General features: G+C 50.9%; 1 protein-coding gene across 1 annotated transcript in view; it reads right to left on the bottom strand.

The window, feature by feature from the left end:
* Positions 1-1,172: 1,172 nt before the first annotated feature.
* The window catches only part of COL3A1 (collagen type III alpha 1), a 38,382-nt gene continuing 20,141 nt past the window's right edge, over positions 1,173-19,413 (bottom strand). The window contains exons 20-52 of the mRNA XM_006767099.2: positions 19,228-19,281; positions 19,010-19,117; positions 18,772-18,825; positions 17,885-17,983; positions 17,541-17,594; positions 17,315-17,413; positions 16,583-16,636; positions 16,445-16,498; positions 16,086-16,139; positions 15,477-15,530; positions 15,111-15,155; positions 14,452-14,550; positions 14,256-14,363; positions 13,974-14,027; positions 12,387-12,440; positions 12,245-12,298; positions 11,504-11,557; positions 10,318-10,425; positions 9,859-9,912; positions 9,538-9,591; positions 9,198-9,359; positions 9,004-9,111; positions 7,984-8,085; positions 7,339-7,392; positions 7,146-7,253; positions 6,620-6,673; positions 6,167-6,274; positions 5,821-5,874; positions 5,619-5,726; positions 4,013-4,307; positions 3,004-3,191; positions 2,254-2,496; positions 1,173-1,607 (exon numbers count right to left, since the gene is read on the bottom strand). Of these exons, the coding sequence (XP_006767162.1) occupies positions 1,461-1,607; positions 2,254-2,496; positions 3,004-3,191; positions 4,013-4,307; positions 5,619-5,726; positions 5,821-5,874; positions 6,167-6,274; positions 6,620-6,673; positions 7,146-7,253; positions 7,339-7,392; positions 7,984-8,085; positions 9,004-9,111; positions 9,198-9,359; positions 9,538-9,591; positions 9,859-9,912; positions 10,318-10,425; positions 11,504-11,557; positions 12,245-12,298; positions 12,387-12,440; positions 13,974-14,027; positions 14,256-14,363; positions 14,452-14,550; positions 15,111-15,155; positions 15,477-15,530; positions 16,086-16,139; positions 16,445-16,498; positions 16,583-16,636; positions 17,315-17,413; positions 17,541-17,594; positions 17,885-17,983; positions 18,772-18,825; positions 19,010-19,117; positions 19,228-19,281 (3,099 nt within the window). The 3' untranslated portion in view covers positions 1,173-1,460. The remainder of the gene's footprint in view (positions 1,608-2,253; positions 2,497-3,003; positions 3,192-4,012; positions 4,308-5,618; positions 5,727-5,820; positions 5,875-6,166; positions 6,275-6,619; positions 6,674-7,145; positions 7,254-7,338; positions 7,393-7,983; positions 8,086-9,003; positions 9,112-9,197; positions 9,360-9,537; positions 9,592-9,858; positions 9,913-10,317; positions 10,426-11,503; positions 11,558-12,244; positions 12,299-12,386; positions 12,441-13,973; positions 14,028-14,255; positions 14,364-14,451; positions 14,551-15,110; positions 15,156-15,476; positions 15,531-16,085; positions 16,140-16,444; positions 16,499-16,582; positions 16,637-17,314; positions 17,414-17,540; positions 17,595-17,884; positions 17,984-18,771; positions 18,826-19,009; positions 19,118-19,227; positions 19,282-19,413) is intronic.

The following is a 19,413-nucleotide window of genomic DNA, read 5'->3' as shown; positions in this document are numbered from 1 at the left end:
ATGGTGGAGAAGGGGCTGGCTGAAGATGGCAGTGAGGTCGGTGGAGTGTAAAGGTGGTGGGAACATCCTAAACTTGCACTTATTCCTAGTGTGAGTTTTGCCAACCCAGCTTACATCCGTAACAATTTCCAGCATCTTCCTCCTTGCTCACTTCCGCTTCAGGGACGACCTGATGTATGATGTTACTATTCTAGGGTCGGCTCGGATAGATCGAATACCTTCCGCTTTCACTGTGCCTCAGGGCTTCCACTAAATATGACCTGAATATCTGCACTGTCCCCCACGGGCATGCTCCCTGCTCTGAACGTAGGTTATATTAACTCATACGTCTGAAGGTCATTGCGTTATTAGGCTAGAGAGTGAGGTTTCAATATTCTTTTTTTTTTTTTTGAGAGAGAGAATCACTAAAGTTCCTGAGTGTAAACATGCATGTGCTAAATCTATGAAAAGTGACAAAAACGAGGACTGTTTCATTATGATATTTTATTACGGGTGTCTGTAAGAAAAAATGATCGACAACCACATACAAGCTTACAAAGTGAAATCTCAACACGTTCCCTGTGTCATTGTGGCACATCAGCCCCATAATTTGTGTTGTTGTTGTTGTCGACTTTTACACGATGAAGGGATAGTCCTCTAAAGTGACATGCCAATCAACCTTGTTGGACAGGAGACCTGCACAGAGGGTGTGCATTCAGTGTTTGGAATGAAAGGCAACAGTTCTGGCCTAGAGTTTTAAAAGTGTAAGTACGTTAGCACCATAACATGTGTCTTCAAAGTCTCCCCAAATATTGGTCATCTTGATCATGTTAGCAATGACAGGGGAGAGGAAAGCACCTTTAAAAGCAGCTGATATCCAAGATTAAAATAATCGTGAATCTTAAAAAAATATTTCTTAAATTTTTGCACTACACACTACATTTTTAAAAAACAAATATTTTAGAAAATAAATCAATGCAATTCATAAATTTTACCAACTTATACATTTTTTTTTTTCATCTTCTGGGACTTAGAGACTTCATCCGTGTTTCTGACCAGGCTGAGGTAGTTAAAACAGGGAGGTCTTTTCAAATTGTATGTCTGAGTATTTCAGAAAGAATGGTTGTTCTTGAATGATAAGCATAGTCATTGCTCTGCACATGGGTTGGATTCAAAGAAGTAACTCAGTGTGATTGTATGAGTGTTGAAGTTTATTTATTATAGCACCATTGAGACATTTTGAAATTGAAATTTTTAAAAAAATAGAACAAAAGGCATTTGAACTGTATTTGGTGAAACAGCAAAAAAAAAAAAAAAAAACACAAAAACTATCCTTCTTTGTCAAATTATACTTTTTCCAAAAATTTTGGAAATAAATAACTGGAATTTAGTTGGCCGCTTGTACTGGTTGACAAGATTAGAACAAGAGGAACACATATGGAGTGTGAGGTTTTTGGCTGGGATTTTAGACAGAGTTTGTCTTACAAAAAGCAAACAGGGCCAATGTCCACACCGAATTCTTGATCGGGGCCACCAACATCATAGGGCGCGAAGTCCACAATAGGGAGTCTCACCGCCTTGCGTGTTCGATATTCGAAGACCGTTTTGCCCCACTCGCCAGTGTGTTTCTGTAAAAGAGCAAGAACAGGTCAGTGACCACGACATCACAGTTCCGGTCAGACGCTGCTTCCCGAAGGGGCCCTGCTCAGAAGTGTGTCTTCAGGCAATTTCATTATGTGAACCTCAGAGCGCATTTGCACAGACCTCGGTGGTCCAGCCTGCTCCTCCTACACACCGAGGCTGGATGGTCTAGCCTGTGGCTCCCAGGCTGCAAGCCTGTACAGTGTGTGACTGTACAAAACAACATGAGATTACATCAAGCACAGAGAAACAATGCAGCCAAGAGACATGGCAACCACGAGACATACGAGGCTGTTGCTGGTGTCACGGGCACATTGTGACACAGCAAACTTTTTCTGTATTAGGCAGAGTGCGTAGTAACCAGATGACCTGATAACATTTATATTATGGATTTAAGTGTCAGTTGCTTTCATTGCAACTGCTTTTTACCTAGCGGTCGAGAAAAACGTATTTGTTTTTTGTGGTAGCGAGCATTTCCTGCAGCAGCTCAGTAGGTTCTATATAACTAACACCAAACGCCTTCCTCCATGTGTTCGCCCTCATTGTTCTGATGTCGTTTCTAAATAGTGAGTGAGATTCAGCTAGAGATGCTGCGCTCAGGGTGTCGGGGCGGATGGGAGGGCTGTGGCTCACCGTGCAGCCATCCTCCAGGACCGTGTATGTGAACTTGCTGTTCCCCTCCGCCTTGAATTCGCCTTCGTTGGAGCCCATCAGCCTCAGGGCTTTCTTCACGTTGCCGCTGGCGTGGTCCATGTAGGCGATGCTGTTCTTGCAGTGGTAGGTGATGTTCTGGGAGGCCCGGCTGGAGAGCAGGCGCAGGAAGGCGAGCTGCACGTCCAGGACGTCTTCGGGGAGCTCAGGGTTGCCGTAGCTGAACTGCGGGGGGAGCACAGCCAACAGGTCAAACGTTTCAGGTGCCATCGAGGGACTCACGCTTGTAGTTTGGTTATTGTAAGGTAGGTTGTTCATATATTTTGTTAAGAATATTTCACATGTGAACTTTGCTTAAAGCATAGTTGACGTACTGTATGACATGATTCCAGATGTACAACACAGGGACTCTACATGTACATGCCTTGCAGTGTGATCACCGAGATAAGGCTGTAACCATCTGTCACCGTGTGAACACGTGTTTACTACATGTGCAACATAAAATGTTAGAGTAGGGACTGTCTGGGGAGTTAAAAGGTGGCGGCGTTCTTCATTCTGGCGTAGCTCTTCAGAGAGAGGTCACACAGGGTTAGAAGTGGCCTCCGGAATATATAGTCAGTGGGCTCTTCTGTTGACTAACTAACCGTGCTTTGTGGTGAACAAATGGCAGGACCCAGGCCGGCCGGCAGGTGAGGGTGACTTAGTGTCAGATGAGCCCGGGGCCCCTCTCACCTGGAAGCCCCCATCCATCGTTTCCCCGAACCAGACGTGCTTCTTCTCGGCGCCGGCGTCCGTCCACCAGCGCTTGCGGGGCGCGCTCTGAGGGCTGGCACGGATGCAGGTCTCCCCCGTCTCCATGTTGCAGAACACCTTCATTGCGTCCATCTTGCAGCCTTGGTTGGGGTCAACCCAATATTCTCCTAAGAGTCAGCAAACAGGACAACGGGACTTGGTTACAGAGTCCAGCACGGAGATCGGGGCCAGAGTGATGAGTGTTTGCCTGGTGAGACATGTGGAATGTTGACTGCTACTGTGTTTGCATTGTATGTACTTACATGTATCGTACAGCGTGGTGTACGCTCTTTGTCTAATCCAGATCTATGCCGTAAGTCTAAACCCAGAGTCCCCATGGTCGACTGTCCTCTATGTCAAGTCATTTCCTGAAGTGACACCAAGGCGGTGTTCCATGTCAAGGTAGAGAAGAGCTTGAAGTAGTGGTGTCTTTCAGAAAGAATTAAGCCAATATAGGCAAAACCTTACACTATTGCAATAGGAAATTCCATGTCATATTCTGGAATTTTTCATTTGGATTTTTTAAATAAATCAAATTATTGAAAAATTAATAAGTCAAATTATTAACTTTCGAGAAGAATTAATAATTGGACTTATTGCAAAAATTAAATTGCATTATTTCAACAATTAGATTGCAAACTTTGTCTGCAGCAAATTACAGTGATAACCATTGCTTTGTGGCTCAAACGGCCTGTGATGATGTGCAGAAACATACCAAACTGTGACGTGTGTGACACTTTCTGCAGAACTGTCTTTAAATGGTCCTACTGGGGTCCTTTGAAGTAATTCATGTTACACTCTGAGTTCACGCTTTCTTCTCCGTGTCAAGGAGTTCCCTTCAGCCACGTCTGGAAGCCCGTTCCTGCTCTCCCAGCAGCCTGAGGCAGGTCCCCGTCCCCACGTCCTGGCTCAGCCGCTCCCCCGTGGCCGGCCCAGGCGCCCCACCTACCGCTCGGGAGCTCCGGGTGGCAGAACTTCAGGTCTCGGCAGTTCCGGGCCGGGTTTTTGCGAGACCCGTCAGGGCTGATGAGGTTTTCCACTTGTCCGCTGACTGACTTGAGGGAAGTCATAATCTCCTCGGTGTTGATCTTGAAATCCAGGGGTTCATCTCCGTAATAGGGGGCAAACCCTCCTGCCTTCTCCCCTCCGCCGCCGGAGATGGCCACTGCGCCCCCCCCACAGCAGGGCCCGGGCGCGCCGGGGGGTCCAGGGGGGCCTGGCTGGCCGGGGTGGCCGGGGGAGCCCTGGGGAGGGAGGAACGTACATCACTGAGCTGGCTTGTTTGGTCTCCATGAGAAAACAGGTGAAGCCCAGAAAAGGACTAAAGACCATGGGCGCCTTGAGACACCATCATGACTTCAGCAGAGGGCGATGTGACCCAGTGATGGCAAACTTATGGTGACTCTGATTCGCTCTCGGGAAAGGTGTTGTTCTGCTGTGTGAGAGGCGGTGGTGCGGGAGCATGAGTTTCACTCGGTGGGCTCCTTCTGGGTGAGTGACGTAAGCAAGGCTAATGCAGACCGGGCGTCTCCCGTGTCAATCACTTCCTGTGTCAGTCACCTCCCATGTCAGTCCCCTCCCATGTCAGTCCCCTCCCATGTCAGTCACCTCCCGTGTCAATTACCTCCCCTGTCAGTCACATTCCGTGTCAGTCCCCTCCTGTGTCAGTCCCCTCTCGTGTCAGTCCTCTTCTGTGTCAGTCCCCTCCCGTGTCAGTCCCCTCCCGTGTCAGTCATCTTCTGTGTCAGTCCCCTCCTGTGTCAGTCCCCTCCCATGTCAGTCCCCTCCCGTGTCAGTCCCCTCCCGTGTCAGTCCCCTCCTGTGTCAGTCCCCTCCCGTGTCAGCCCCCTCCCATGTCAGTCACCTCCCATGTCAGCCCCCTCCCATCTCAGTCACCTCCTGTGTCACGCCAGCATTAGAATCCTGAGCCCAGGTTTGTCATTAACTTTGTGTCTGTGGGCTGATCACTTACTTGCCTTTTATTTGCCACATGTATACCTTGTGGGGGGAATAGTCTGTATTCCACTGACCCCAAAGGTATAGGACGGAAAGGTATTAGGAATGAAGGTATCAGTAGCAAAACAGAAATCGTGGAAGCTATCAGAGAACTAGAATGTACGACATACGGGGGAGGCAAAGGTATGTTTACAGTGTGAGCACATGGAACAGAGTTAGTAAAACCACTGTCATAATCATAACCGTGTGTCTTTTCCCCTGGGAACTGCCGCAAACCCACGCTTGCCCACCCTGCACTTGCAGCTCGAGTGTTCGTCATGGTTGTGAGGCTCCAGTGTGAGAGAGCACAGGCAGACGGGCTTATGTCTTCATTAGGTTACACCTGGTAACGGATCAAACTGTAAAAAAGGGTTTTCTCCTTGATGCAGTGTGATAGAGTCTTAATGTGGTGGACAGTGTCGTCAAGTCATTGTGCATTTTCTCAATCAAGTCGGGTGACTGCGTATTGTTGAACTCTGGTTTCAGAATATTGGAAAGTGTTTCTGAACTTGTGAAGGTGAGAGCAAGTCAAATGCGTGTGTCTCTGAGGGATGTCTTACCTCGGATCCTCTTTCACCTCTGTTCCCTCGAGGCCCTGGTGGTCCGATGGGCCCTGGATGTCCACTGGTCCCGTCTTTGCCAGCGGGCCCACTAGGTCCAACGGGTCCCTAAAACAGGGTCATGATGTCACAGTGCTAGGACCTTCCTTCCGCGCCAACAGGGCGACGACATGCACCTCCCCGTTCTCCCTGCAGTACTTACTCTGGGGCCGGCGGGTCCTGGGCTCCCGACTGCCCCTTGGTGACCAGCAGGGCCCTGGGGGGAAAGGCAGGGCGGATAGGAGTGAAGACTTTAAAAAGGTTAGGAGACCACACATGCCAGATCCGATCGAGAAAGACAGGGATCGTGACAAACATGATCTCCTTTCCTCAGCCTCCCCGTGGTCTCCTGCCAGCTACGAGTTCCAATGCGTCCTTGAATCCATTTCCCAACCCGTCGGGCATATACGTTCAGAAATGAACGTTTTCTGCTCTCAGTGCATAACACTTGCCTAGCCCATCAGTTAAAGCGCATTGAAGGGGCTTTTCTCACAAAACGACGCACTTACTGGAGAGCCGGGGGCGCCGGGGTTGCCGGGGAATCCTCGATGTCCTTTGATGCCGTTAGAACCACGTTCACCTGTTTCACCTTTGTCGCCACGGGGGCCTTGGGGACCCTTTACAAAAACACATGTCCAGTCAAGGCTCTATCCACACATACTTGCTGGGAAAACACACTAGAATTTACACCAATTAAATTCTCTTACATTCTGGCATTCTCTTAGACATCCCATCCACACACTGATGGGATTTGGGACTGATAATTGCATGAGATCCCAGTAATTGATGTGTATATCCTTGGCCCGGAGGAACTTTAGGGTCTGGGATTGCTTTCTGCATCATTGAGGGGAAGTTGAACCTCTGTCCCATAGTTCTGTGTTTTGTCACCCCCTGTCCCCCGAACATGGCAGAAGAGAGAACTTTCCCTCGATAGAGGAAGTTAGGAAAAGAACACGACTTACAGCAGGACCACGGACACCAGCAGGGCCTGGGGCACCAGTAGGGCCAGAAGGGCCCTGAAATGAAAGGAAACACAGCAACACACGGAATTAGTCACTCAGTGATACAGTTTAGTTTGATTTCAAAGTTAATTGCATTCTGAAGGAATAACTGTGCTGACTGCTATTGAAAGTTAGTATCATGTCCTCCTTCAATGTCCTTCCCCTGTTTGTACCTTTACCAGGGGGTCTAAACAGACAAGCTGAGAACGTCCTATTGACCCAGCCTTACGTTCACCTGGTAAGTGCACACTTGGTCTGGTTAGTACCATTTTGAATTTTAGTAATGAACTCGTCACTGACTGCCACCAGAGACTGCTCCTGTAGCCTTATGACCGCTGTTGCCTACGGAATGACGGGCGTAAAAACTGCACAGCGAGTGATGGTGGATCTTTTTGGTTGGCAGGTGTGACATTCTGTCTGCTGCCTACCAGCCTCTCTCTGGAGGAAAACAGACAAGTAAAGAGAGAGGGTGTGTAGTAGGACTCACAGGTTCTCCTCTGTCACCTCTCTTTCCTGCTGGACCCACGGGACCGGGCGGGCCGGGGTGTCCCGGGGAGCCGGGGGCGCCTGGAGAGCCGTTTTCACCACGATCTCCCTGTGGGGAAATTCCAGATTCAGGATCAGTGTGGCCAGCAGCCAGCTCTAATTGCACGCGCCTGCTGTCCGTGCGCTTGCTATACCTTGGTCCCAGGAGTTCCATCACGGCCCGGGAGCCCATCGGATCCAGGGTTTCCCTGCGGAAAGAGACAAAAGGAACAGAGAGTGAAATCCACCTCTTTGGAACCACTCCAACGCCACCGACGCCACGTCTCTCGGGGAACACTGTCCTCCTAGAGAGGATGGGAGTTGGCTCCTGGGAGTAAAACGTAGTGGCTGTTGCAGTGGGCGTGGCCCTGCCAAGCTGCTGTGCCGGAGGGCCGTGTGTCTGTGCGTGAAATTTCCAGGGGTGAGACAGGGAGACGTGATCAGGGAGAAAGTGTCCAACAGGAACCCTTCAGGGAGAGATGACACATAAAAGCGGGACAAACAGTACTTTAAGCTGATCATGGGAATCTGCAATTAAAGGAAAAACTAATCACGGAAAACATGGAGGACAGGCCCACCCAGAAGGAACGTTGCAGCTTAGGGGATCCCCACCCCAATGCGTTTCTTTATTTCCCTGAGGTCATATTCTTCCCCATGAACGGTCACTCATTGAGTCATGTCAATGGACATGGACCTTCGAGGCTATTCTGAGTTGTAACGGAAAGGCGGCCATATTGACACTCTTAGCCCTGAAGGTCCCTGGGACTCTGGCTTCGGTAGGTTACCCAGGACCCCCTGGCTGGCTTCCCGCCCGCCGTCCCCGCCAGGCCGGGCAGGCCCTGGGGCCCAGGCGGCCCGCGTTCTCCGTTGTGACCACTCGGTCCAGGCTTCCCCGCTTCACCCTGAGAGAAACAAGACATGTTTTAAACTTAAGGACTAAAGGAATATCATGTTGTTAGAAGTTTAAATCCACTTCTGTTGAATTGGTTCCTAACAGGGTCTCCACAGGGAAACGCTTTGGAGAAGCAAACTTCTTGCGTTTTCTAACTTCTCCAGGGACTCTGGACCCCGAAGGGCTGAGTAATACACAGGACACAGGTCGTGAGACTCAGAAGCCACCCTAACAGGAGATGCAGACACAGACGTGGCCATTGTGAGAAAAATATAAGGATGCGCCATCGCGAAGCTATGGGCTGATGGTGACCATGACACCGAAGTGACATTGAACATCTGGCTCCACCTACAGAATATACACCTACTACCTGTGTTCGTACACATCTAACTCATAATGTTTTACAATATCATATGACCTTTGAGTTTAAAGAGGTGCTTGAAGTATCGAAATATGCGCCTTCATAAAACCGAACTGGATTGCCCCATTTGCTAAATGAATATTTAAGATGCTAACCACTAAGCCATCCAAGCAATATTAGTGAAAGCGTCAGGAGTGCAAAACGATGACTAATTGCTGTCAGGTAAAGGCTTTCGCAGGTCCAGACGCTGACGCCATTTCTCCCTTCAGACTCACAGTCAATAAACTGAAGGGTGCTCACGAATTTTCCAACAGAGGCAATTGAGGTGGTAGGAAGAACATCTTATGCTGTGACCTCCATTCTGTGTGCGCGGCTCCAAGCTGGCCTATGGTGTGCATGGCTTTGTACTCTGGAGCCTTTAACAACATGCATGCTCCCCCAAATGTGAACAGATCAGGAATTTTCCTCTGTTACAGGAAAGCCTGCTCGTTCTGTCCATGCTGTGGTTAAGCGACCCCCAAGGCTTCCAGAAACACCAGGGGCGAGCGATGCGAAGACGACACTCACCTTAATGCCTTGCGGGCCAGGACTACCCCTGGGCCCGGGCATGCCCTGGGGCCCCGCCAGCCCCCGCGCGCCGGTGATCCCTGCCAGTCCGAGTGGGCCTGGGGCGCCCTGTGGGGCAGACAGAGAAACCTCAGTCTCCCTCATGTGAGCACGTTTCCTTACGGAGTTAGTGATGACAGAGCAACGCTACTCACCGGGGGGCCCTGGGACCCGGGGGATCCCTTCTCGCCGGGCGGGCCAGCGTCGCCTTTAGGTCCCGAAATGCCGGGGCTGCCTGGGCTGCCATTGCTCCCGGGGGGGCCTGGGGGGCCATCCTTGCCTGGAGCACCACTGACGCCTGGGGGGCCTGGGTTACCCTACAAACAGGTCCAACATTTGAGTATTTGACAATGAAAATGTTAAAGATTCTTCCCTCTTCCACCCGCATTCCGATCACTTTCTATAGGACTTGGTACAAAGCCATGAGCGAGGGGGTTTCTCATCGTCTGTGAGTTCCCCGTGGGTCGGTGAGGAAAGCCGTTGGGAAGCACTTACGTTGTTGCCAGGAGGGCCGGGGGGTCCGCGGCCGCCGGGGAAGCCAGCAGCGCCCTGCGGGAGGACAGCGCGTTTAAAAGGGAGGCAGAACGAACAGTTAGGCACTACACACACGGATAAAGTCCAAGCATGGGGGTGGGGGTCCGCCTTCTTCTCTGATCACTATGGTTTGGTTTCCTCTTGGAATTTACATGTGACTCATATGTGAGTAAGTGACCATGGTCTTTATACTCCAGTTGGGGACCTAGTGCTTTCAAAGCAGTTTATAGACAGACTGGCGCTAAGGGGCGCTTTGCAATGACAGTTCAGAGGGGCACTCACCGGACCGCCAGGGCTGCCACGATCACCTTTGACACCTTGGGGACCGGAGGGGCCCTGTGTGGAACGGAGGTGAGAATGATGTGCAAGAAGGGCACCACGTCACATGCTTGGCAAAGCCTTAAGCCCCTGCCACCCAGGAACTCTGTGTTGTGGTCATCACTTTGCAATTTACACACAAGTCCAACCATGCTGTCATGCACCTGAGACTCATACAGCGTTCTGTGGCGATGACATTTCAATAAAACTAGGGAAAACCCTACAATGGGAATAAGAACCTCTCCCCGCAAACAACAAAGCAAAACTCCAGGAAGCGTTATTGAGATGACATTTAGACTGTTGGGCCAAGCTTCCATCTCAGAACTATGTTGCTATGGAGACTGTTCCTGTCACCATGACCCGCGCTCAGGCTGACAGAGTAAGTCCCGCCAGAAGCTTCGGAGAAGGGGAGAGAAGACTTACCGGAGGTCCAGCTCCCCCGGGGGGTCCTGCGGCCCCGGGGGGCCCGCCCTCGCCTCTCTCGCCAGGAAGGCCTCTCTCTCCTTTCCCGCCAGGCTCGCCGTTCTGTCCCTGCGGCCGGAAACAACACGAGTGAGCGGCCACCGGCCCGCGCCCGGCTCCTCAGGACTCGCAGTCAGAACACAGTTCCCGGGGAGGGGCCGCAGGAAGGTCAGGAAAGACGGGCCTGAGAGGACAGCCTGATGCTTTCCTGGAGGAAGACCGTCCCCGAGACAGCAGGAGGGCCCACGGTGTGTCACGGGAGACGGTCTCTCCGAGGACCGCGTGCGTGTGGCAATGGGCGCCCAGACGCCATCTGAGGAAGTGGGGCTCAGAGCTCACTTCCAGGGTGCGGTCCTCTGGTGAGGGACTTGTACGGGTCAGAGGGTCCTGGAGGCAGGCACCTGCTCCCTCCCTGGCCTGGCACAAAGGCCGGGCAAGTACTTTAGCCTCATCTTTCAAAGAGGGCGATCACGTCCAAAGGGGGAGGAGCTGAAGTAACTGGTCGGATAGGGAATGAGTGGCTGAGGCCGGGCTAGATCCAGACTCGGCTATACTTCTGCCCTCTTCCAGCAGGATCAGATTCCGGCTGTGGGACAGGTATGGTGGTTGTTGTTTTTCAATTACAGTTTGCATTTAATAATATTCTATATTAGTGTCAGGTGTGGGCATAGCAGTTAGACCGGTGGTTCTCAACCTATGGGTCACGACCCCTTTGGGGGTCAAACGACCCTTTCACAGGGGTCGCCTAAGGCCATCGGAAAACACATATATAATTACACATAGTTTTTGTGATTAATCACTATGCTTTCATTATGTTCAATTTGTAACAATGAAAATATATCCTGCATATCAGATATTTACATGACGATTCATAACAGCAGCAAAATTACAGTGATGAAGTAGCAACGAAAATAATTTTATGGTTGGGGGAACATGAGGAACTGTATTAAAGGGTCGCGGCATTAGGAAGGTTGAGGACCACTGAGTTAGACAATCATCACCTTTACACAGTGCCTCCCCGCTATGTCCAGTGCCCACCTGGCACCATGCGTACCTATTACCATATCACTGACTAGCTCCCCTGGGCTGGACTTAGATCCCTGGGGCTACCCATGTGCAGTTCTTGATCCCTAATGTTCATACTTACGGGAGCACCAGGGAAGCCAGCGGGGCCTGGGGGTCCGCTTTCACCTCTCTCGCCCTGGAGGGAAAGCATCCGTATTAGTCCCAGGAAGACAGCTTCCCACGGGGACCACAAATCAGCCTCTACACCATCTCATCTCTCCTTTAAGGAGGAAGTGTGCACAGGTAACTGACGCAGTCCCCCCACCCCCCGAGACTGTCTCATTTCTGAACAAAAGTAGTTGCGAACAACACCCAAACCATCCGTGCCTTCTGCCTCTGACCGTGAGAGCATTTGCAAGAATCATAGCTTGAGAATTCTGATGTATTGGACGCACCTAATTGTATAACTCTAAAGAATGTACGGATTTATACCCACGGTAAATGGGTTGAAAAACCGATCAGTCAATAATGAATGAAAAACATCTACTCTATTTCTCTCTTGAGTCCCAAACCCTGGAGGCAAAGAACTTCAGATCTAGATGGAGCCTTGGGCTCAGATTCTGTCGGTCAGGAAATGCTCATTTACCCATGAATATTACTTGTGCGATTTTTATATCCTCCCCCAACTATTTAGTAAAGAAGGCAGGATTTACAGTTGTCTTTTGTGAGTTTGGGGTTTGAGCACTTGGCCATTTCCTGCATGTTGTCTCACTCCCACGGACTGTTCCCACCACGCGTCCTGGGGCTGAGGCAGCGCTGCTAACTACCAGTCGCTGTTGCGTGTGTGGGTTAAAGGGGATGTTGAAATGTTGTTCACACTCACAGGGCCTCCAGGAGGGCCAGCTGCGCCCGGAGGTCCAGGGGTACCACCTTCGCCCTTTAAAAAGAGAAAAGAAAAATGATATTCCCATCGTCCAAAAAGCTAGGAGATTTAGTTGTTGTTTCTAAATAGTGTTAAGTGGTACCTTATCTCCAGGCATACCAGCGGGGCCAGGGGGACCGATGGGACCAGTAGGACCCTAAAGAAAATAGAAACATTTTTAATTTTGAAGACGGAAAGCATCAGTTTTTCTATTAATAAAACAGGATGATATAGACATATTATCCAGCGAATGTACTAGGTCATATGATTTCTTTTATTGCTTGAGTGCTATTCTCTTCCATGCACAAGGACTTCAGAGCTTAGTGAATCTGAGATTCTAAGGAATGACTCTAAAGGGTTACAGGATTCAGGAGAAGTTTATTGATTTTCCTTTTTGTTGCAGTAGGTAAATAAGATGTACGAGCTTACAGTCATAACTTCAAAATTAAAATATGTTGCCTTATTCCACTGCTTAATAATTCAAAATGTGTCATCTGACTATGCAAAGTGTCATTACACATATCATGTTTTCAAATGGTGAAGTTTTAAATGAAATATTAGTTGTTGTTTTTTTAAATTAGATGATGGCTTACCCATCTAGTCTGTCAAATGGGAAGCCTTTATGAATTTTTAAGGCAATGACAGTAAATAGATCTATGTAATGACTTAGATTTCATGTTTATTTAGCATATTTAACATGTAACTATGACTAAATCTAGAAGATGTCTGCTAATGGGATTAGAATTGATTATAGTGTTTATTTTTTCTAACATAAATTTTTTTTAAATAGTTGCAGATTCACAGAAGGTTGAAAAGAAACATACAGGAAACTCCTGTGCAACTTTCTCCCAGCTTCCCACCATGTCACACCTCACACAGCTGTAGGCCAATATCAACACCCATGAGGTGATGCCTCACACAGCTGTAGTACAACAGCAGCACCGAGAAAACAGCACTGGTACAACCCACAGGGCTACTCCGGCTTCTCCGTGCACTCAATGGGGTATGTGTGTGTGTAAGTAACTCTATGTAATTTTATCACACGTAGCCTTGCATGACCATCACCATAATCAAGACACATGGTACAGTCACCCTCAGACTCCCTCCTTCGCCTCCCATAGCGACAGCCATCACCCCCACCCCATTGCTCACTCCTGGCAGCCACGCGCTGCCTGCACCCCCACAGAATGCCGTTTCTCAATGGGACGTGAATGGAATCATGCATTACGTCTCTTTTTGACTTGACTTTCCTTCCCTCGGCATGATGCCCGGAGGTCTATATAGATCACTGGGCACGTCCATAGTTCATGCCTTTCCATTGCTAAGTAGTACACCAGGGTATGGCTTGACCACAGAATGGCAATGTGTTTTGTTTTTAATTGAAAAGTTCCCTCATGAGCAGGATTGATTATCTTGCTTGTTAGTGACTCACTCTGACTTTAGCTTGTAATGGTTTTCCTACTTTGGGGAATTTTCCATTCTCAGGTCATGGTTGAATTGTCGGGTAGTGAGAGACAGAAATCAGAAATGTGAACTATCACATCGTTTAGGTCTTCTTACTGCCCAGAAGGTAGCGAAGTCCGGTCTAACTTATCAGGAACAGTTTGGGGAACAGACAGAAGTTGCGGTGAGAGGACTATTGTCCATCAAACACAGACAAGGCCAGCTTCTCCCCCAGACGCGTACTCACCCGGGGACCGTCTTTGCCAGGAGCCCCGTCAGCACCGGCGGTGCCTGGTTCCCCCTGTCAAACAGAGTCCAGTGTCAGCCGGGAAGCGTCCTCGGTGGGAGCCTGCCCGAGAGGAGCCCCGCCAGGCTGCCTGGGTAAATGCCAGCTGTTCTGGGGACAGCCACCCTCCCCTTGCTATAAAGGATGACATTCATTTGGAAAATAGATGCTTCCCAGCAGCCGTGTTTCCCTTTTACCGCGAAGTCTGCTTTGTTACATAATCAACAAAAGGTGAGCCCGTACCTTGTCACCCTTCGGGCCGGCGCCTCCAGGGCCCCCTCTCTCTCCGGGCATCCCTTGCAGGCCAGGGCTACCAGCAAGACCGGGCGGCCCAGGGGGGCCGGGCGGGCCCTGACACGCAAGGAGAAAGCGTCAGTCACAGGAAGGAGATGCAGCGCGTTGTGTGAAGCCCGCGTGGCCCGAATGCCGTGGCGTTTACCTTGCCTCCGTCGGAACCAGGGGGGCCTGCTCCACCTCTCGGTCCGGGGGGACCTACCCCTCCAGGAGGCCCACGCTCACCAGGGGCTCCAGAGTCTCCCTGTTGTGGAAATGGAACACTCCTGTGAGGAGACCCAGTGCCGAAGAGGGACCCGCACCCTCACCTGTACCAGTAGTATTTCCGTGCAGACCACTAGGTTCTTAACTTACATTTTTGAACAATCTGGGAATTTTTATAAAAGACATTTGATCCACTGAGTGGGAACGGAAGTCTTAAAGGTGACCCCACCCAGGAAACGTTGACACCTGGTCTGATGAAAACGAACCTAACCATTTTATTCACAAGAGCAAACTGAACGTTCCTCTATTGGCTGATTTTTACAGAGAATCCAGGCGCTGGGGAGGTTTTTCTTTTGAAATGTCAGGCCGCAGTGGATTCTGGATGTTGCTTCCCATCAGAGAACGTGGTGTTGCCGATGCAGCAAGTTTATCCCCTCGCCATGCTCTGAGGGGCCCCAGGTGTGTCCCCAAGCATTTACAACATTGTGCTTCTTGAAAAGAGCTTTTTGCTATAAATACTAGAAGGAGGCCACTAGCCAATCGCTCTGTCACGTGCTGAAAACAGTAGGAAGCAAACGGGGTGGGGGGAGGGGGGCTTACCTTGCCTCCTGGCGCTCCCGGAGCACCGGCCTCGCCCTTGGGGCCCTAGGAGATGGACATTCCCCAATGAGGCTCCATCGGAACGCAGGTTACGAAATATAAGCAAGACACACATTGGCCGTGTCTCCAGGGGCAAGTTTGTCACCTCGAGGTGTCTACTCTTTCTTTAGTTCCTTTTGTCTAAGGCTCCGATTCAAACAATGCCATAGTTACGATAGAACAACTTTTCTGTTTTGTTAATATTTCAAAACTGAACGTTAAAACTCAGACAACGTGGCGTGAGGAAAGGCAACATGTAATAAGCAATAAAGGAGGGCGGCGCGTTCTTTTGGTTTCAGGGTTTTGAGAAGATGACAGGCCACTTACTGCCTCACCAGGCTTCCCGCTCTCCCCGGGGGGCCCGCTGGCTCCTTGGAGGCCCTAGGAGGAATCAGATGTGCATGTGTCATCACTTCAAGCACTGCCTGCACCAAAGCTCTCATTCGTAGGTTTCTGCAAAGTATTAAACTTCGGGTTCAGTGGTCTTTACAGAGGCCAAAAAATTATGGCTCTCAACAGCCAATGACAGCGGTGGGAGAAGCATATTTCAAACCAGTGTTCATCTTGCCCGATCCTTTTTGTTTACAGAATAGAGGGAGATGTTTATAAAAATGAAAGGATTTAGCTTTAATTTAAGTTCTAATAAAAATAAGTATAAACATATAGAATTATGTGAACTCACTTATTTTAACATTATTAATATTAAAAATGTTTCATTAGTAATACTCATTCTGGACTAGACATAGAAATTATTGGAAGTATGCCTGTCTAGTCACATTGTCTATCATTGTATTTCAAGGTAGAAGACTGAAGACCCGCAAATTTTAAGCCTAAGATAAATTATGCTCTATTCGTGTCACAAGAAATGAACCACAATGGCTACCAGAGTGCTTGATGGAAAGCAGGTGTCCAGTGACGAGTTAAATACATTCTTACCGGCAGTCCCTGAGGGCCAGGGGGTCCTGCCTCTCCTTTGTCACCAGCTGCCCCCTGGGGAAAAAGACTGTGATGAGATCCTCCGTCAGGAGACACCTTTCCCGCCGAGCACACACGGTTCCACCCAGAGGCTGACGGCTTCATTGGACATGAACCGTGTGGAGGGAGGGACGATGCTGCCTGTGCAAGTGCCTGTGCAGGAGACCTTGCAGCACACACGTTCCTCGTGCCAGCAGCCAGGCGCCAGCTGAGGAAGCGGCACAGTCATTGCCGTGATGAACCATGATGATCCAGGGCCAGAGGCTGTGCCGTTCCCCAAGTCCTCCCCCGCCGCCCTCCCAGGCTGTGCGGAAACCTGCCTGTGGTCCAGGGGGGCCCGGAGCTCCACTTGCACCGTCCTTGCCGGCCGGACCCTGAAAACAGCAGGGAGAGAGTCATGGGGTTGGAGGCACAGGCCTGCAGGGCGGGGGTGGGGAGAAGTGGAGGAAAGTACATACCGGGGCGCCAGGACCTCCGGGGCCACCTCGCTCTCCGTTTTTGCCAGGAGCCCCCTAAAGAAATGGCCAGTATTTACCGGTTCCAAAGAGGAAGTCATTCACCCCATTGTTCCCTCAGAGCTCTGACCTGCCAGATTCAGGATCAGTGTGGCCAACACACACACATTCACATACATTCACACACACACAGTCACACACATTCACACACGCACACTCACACATACACACTCACATGCACACAGTCACACATAGCCACACACAGTCACACACACACATTCACATACATTCACACACACACAGTCACACACATTCACACACGCACACTCACACATACACATTCACATGCACACAGTCACACACAGCCACACACAGCCACACACACAGCCACACACACAGTCACACACACACAGTCACACACATTCACACACATTCACACACACACACACACACACACACAGTTACACACACACACATTCACAACCCAAAACTACTTTCTATAACTAGGTTTCCACTCTGCCCCCAGAACTCGACCAAAATGACACTTTAACTCCCTCTGCCAGGCACTGTGATTTCCAATGTTGCTCTGCGCTCTGAGGCAGAGAGAGTCCCGACAAGTTTGTTTAGCCCAGACTTCTGTGGGGACATAGCTTACCTTTGTCTCTAGTCGCTCCCGCAGGGAGAGCACCAGGCCAAGTGCAGACAGTCACTGGAGAGACCGAGGCGGGGACTCACATCGTTGCCTTTAGGGCCAGGGAAGCCCATGACGCCAGGCTGACCCCGCGGGCCAGGCGAGCCTGGAGAACCTGGGGAGCCTCTCGCTCCTGGAGGTCCCTGATGAGAACAAACCGCGTTAGGAGGGGCTCCGTAGACACGTGACCCACACAGACGGCACACACCCAGGCGCTCAGCCTGCGTGCGGCCGGGCCCTGGGCTTTCACAGGACGGGGCAGGTACATACGGCCGGCCCCGGCTTCCCGTCGCCGCCTGGTCCTCCTGGGCTCCCGGGCATCCCCTGGATGGGAAAAGCCAGGAAGGTGCTTTAAGAACGGTTTCAAACACAGGCGTCCGTCCGCGAGATGTCGGCCTTCCCGTGTATACAGGTAGCCTCGTGGTGGCCTACATTTTCCTGCTAGCCAAGCATTTCGGTTAACTGCCCTATCGTGTCTGCTCCTTAATCTAGATTCGCTTAACTTTCCTGTAAACGCGTTTTTGTTGTGAGCCTGTAAGAAAAGGTGGAGCCTGACGCAGATCCTCTGAGCTTCCCTGTGTGCCTTTCTTAGGAAACAGCAGGTTCCTCCTCACCCTCGCTCCTGGGGGTCCGGGCCCACCGTCTCGGCCAGATTCTCCGGGGGCTCCTCGGGGCCCTGCGGGGCCGGGGCCGCCGCGCTCCCCAGCGGGACCCTGTGTGGCGAAACGAGTGAGCAGGTGAGTAAAAGGGGCCGCATCCGCCTAGACACGGGCGGCACTTAGGCTACAGCTAGGGAACTTCACTGGGTCCTGTTTTGTACAGGGCGCTCTTTTTTCTTTTTAATCCTCACCTGGGGACATGTTTTTATGGAGGTTTAGAGAGAGAGGAAGGGAGAGAGAGAAACAAACATAGATCGATTGCTTCCCATACATGTCCAGACCAAGGATCAAAGCCACAACCTCCCCCGCCTGAGCCGCCTGACCAGGGCTCTTGGGTCTCGTAAAGAGAGCTGGCCTGTTGCTGCCTCGCTCAGCATAAAGTCACTGTTACCCACGAGCGCGGATTGTCACGTTGGAAATACTTTAAGGCAACGTGGATGAATAGCACATGCTTAGAAAACAACATCTAGTGAACTTAACATTCTATATCGGTGCATATAAGAGCTAGATGTCTTCGTTGGCATGAACTCGTATTTGTATAGCACTTTAACGTTTTTCAAGGAAACTTTAAGCATTTTAGTTTATCTTATTCTTGCAGTGAGGCTGCGGTGAGCAGTTCCCCACTGACAGGTAAGGGCCTGACAGCGGAAGGGCCTTGTGTGAGTCCGGGAGGTGGAACGGTGGCGGCTCGGGGTTGGAGCCGCTGGCGATGACTGTGCTTTGAAAACGGTTACATTTCTGCCAGACGTTTAAGTGTTAATGAACGGGGAGCCGTGCAGAAGTAACGGGGCAGCCTATGTGCAGGCCGAGCACTTAAGAGAATAGGAACCAGGGGGGCCCACCTTTTCTCCCGGAAGGCCATTGGTTCCAGCAGCTCCTCGGAATCCGGGCGCGCCCTGGCGACGGTGAGAAGCAAGGATTTCAGTCCAAAGCAGGAAAGCGTCTCATGACCCTGAGTGGCCATAGGGATGCCCTCCCGCTAGGAAATGCCTCGAGACAACATGGGGGGGCACCCCCGCGAGGAAGAGCCAGGCGACCTCCCCCGCGGGCCTTGCATTTGCGGGGCTGTGGAAGACATACCCTCTCTCCTGGGGCTCCCGGGGATCCGTTGGAACCAGGCTCTCCAGGCGAACCCGGCTTGCCATCTTCACCCTTAGTGCCCGGCAGCCCGGGGATACCAGCTTCCCCCTGAGGAAGGAAGCCCGCGGGGGGCAGGTTAGGCGGCGCACGGCGGCCTGTCCCTTCCCACCCGGGCTCTGCTCTTCTAGCTGACAGCCACGCCCGTGGGGGACACTTACACGCTCCCCACGCGCTCCGGGCTCTCCTTTGTTACCGTTCTTACCGGGTTCGCCCTAAGGGAACAGAATCTTGGTTTAAAAATGGGGAGGGGAGAGGGGGGATAGACTGATGAAATCATCCCAGTAGCATTCACTTATAAAATGCGGTGAGAGCAGCAGGAACGCGACAAGAACAGAAAGCTTGCC

Source organism: Myotis davidii, unplaced genomic scaffold (genome assembly GCF_000327345.1).
Source record: "Myotis davidii unplaced genomic scaffold, ASM32734v1 scaffold221, whole genome shotgun sequence".
Lineage (NCBI taxonomy): Eukaryota > Metazoa > Chordata > Mammalia > Chiroptera > Vespertilionidae > Myotis > Myotis davidii.
The sequence above is the reverse complement of the archived record's forward strand: the minus strand, read 5'-3'. Positions and strand labels throughout refer to the sequence as shown.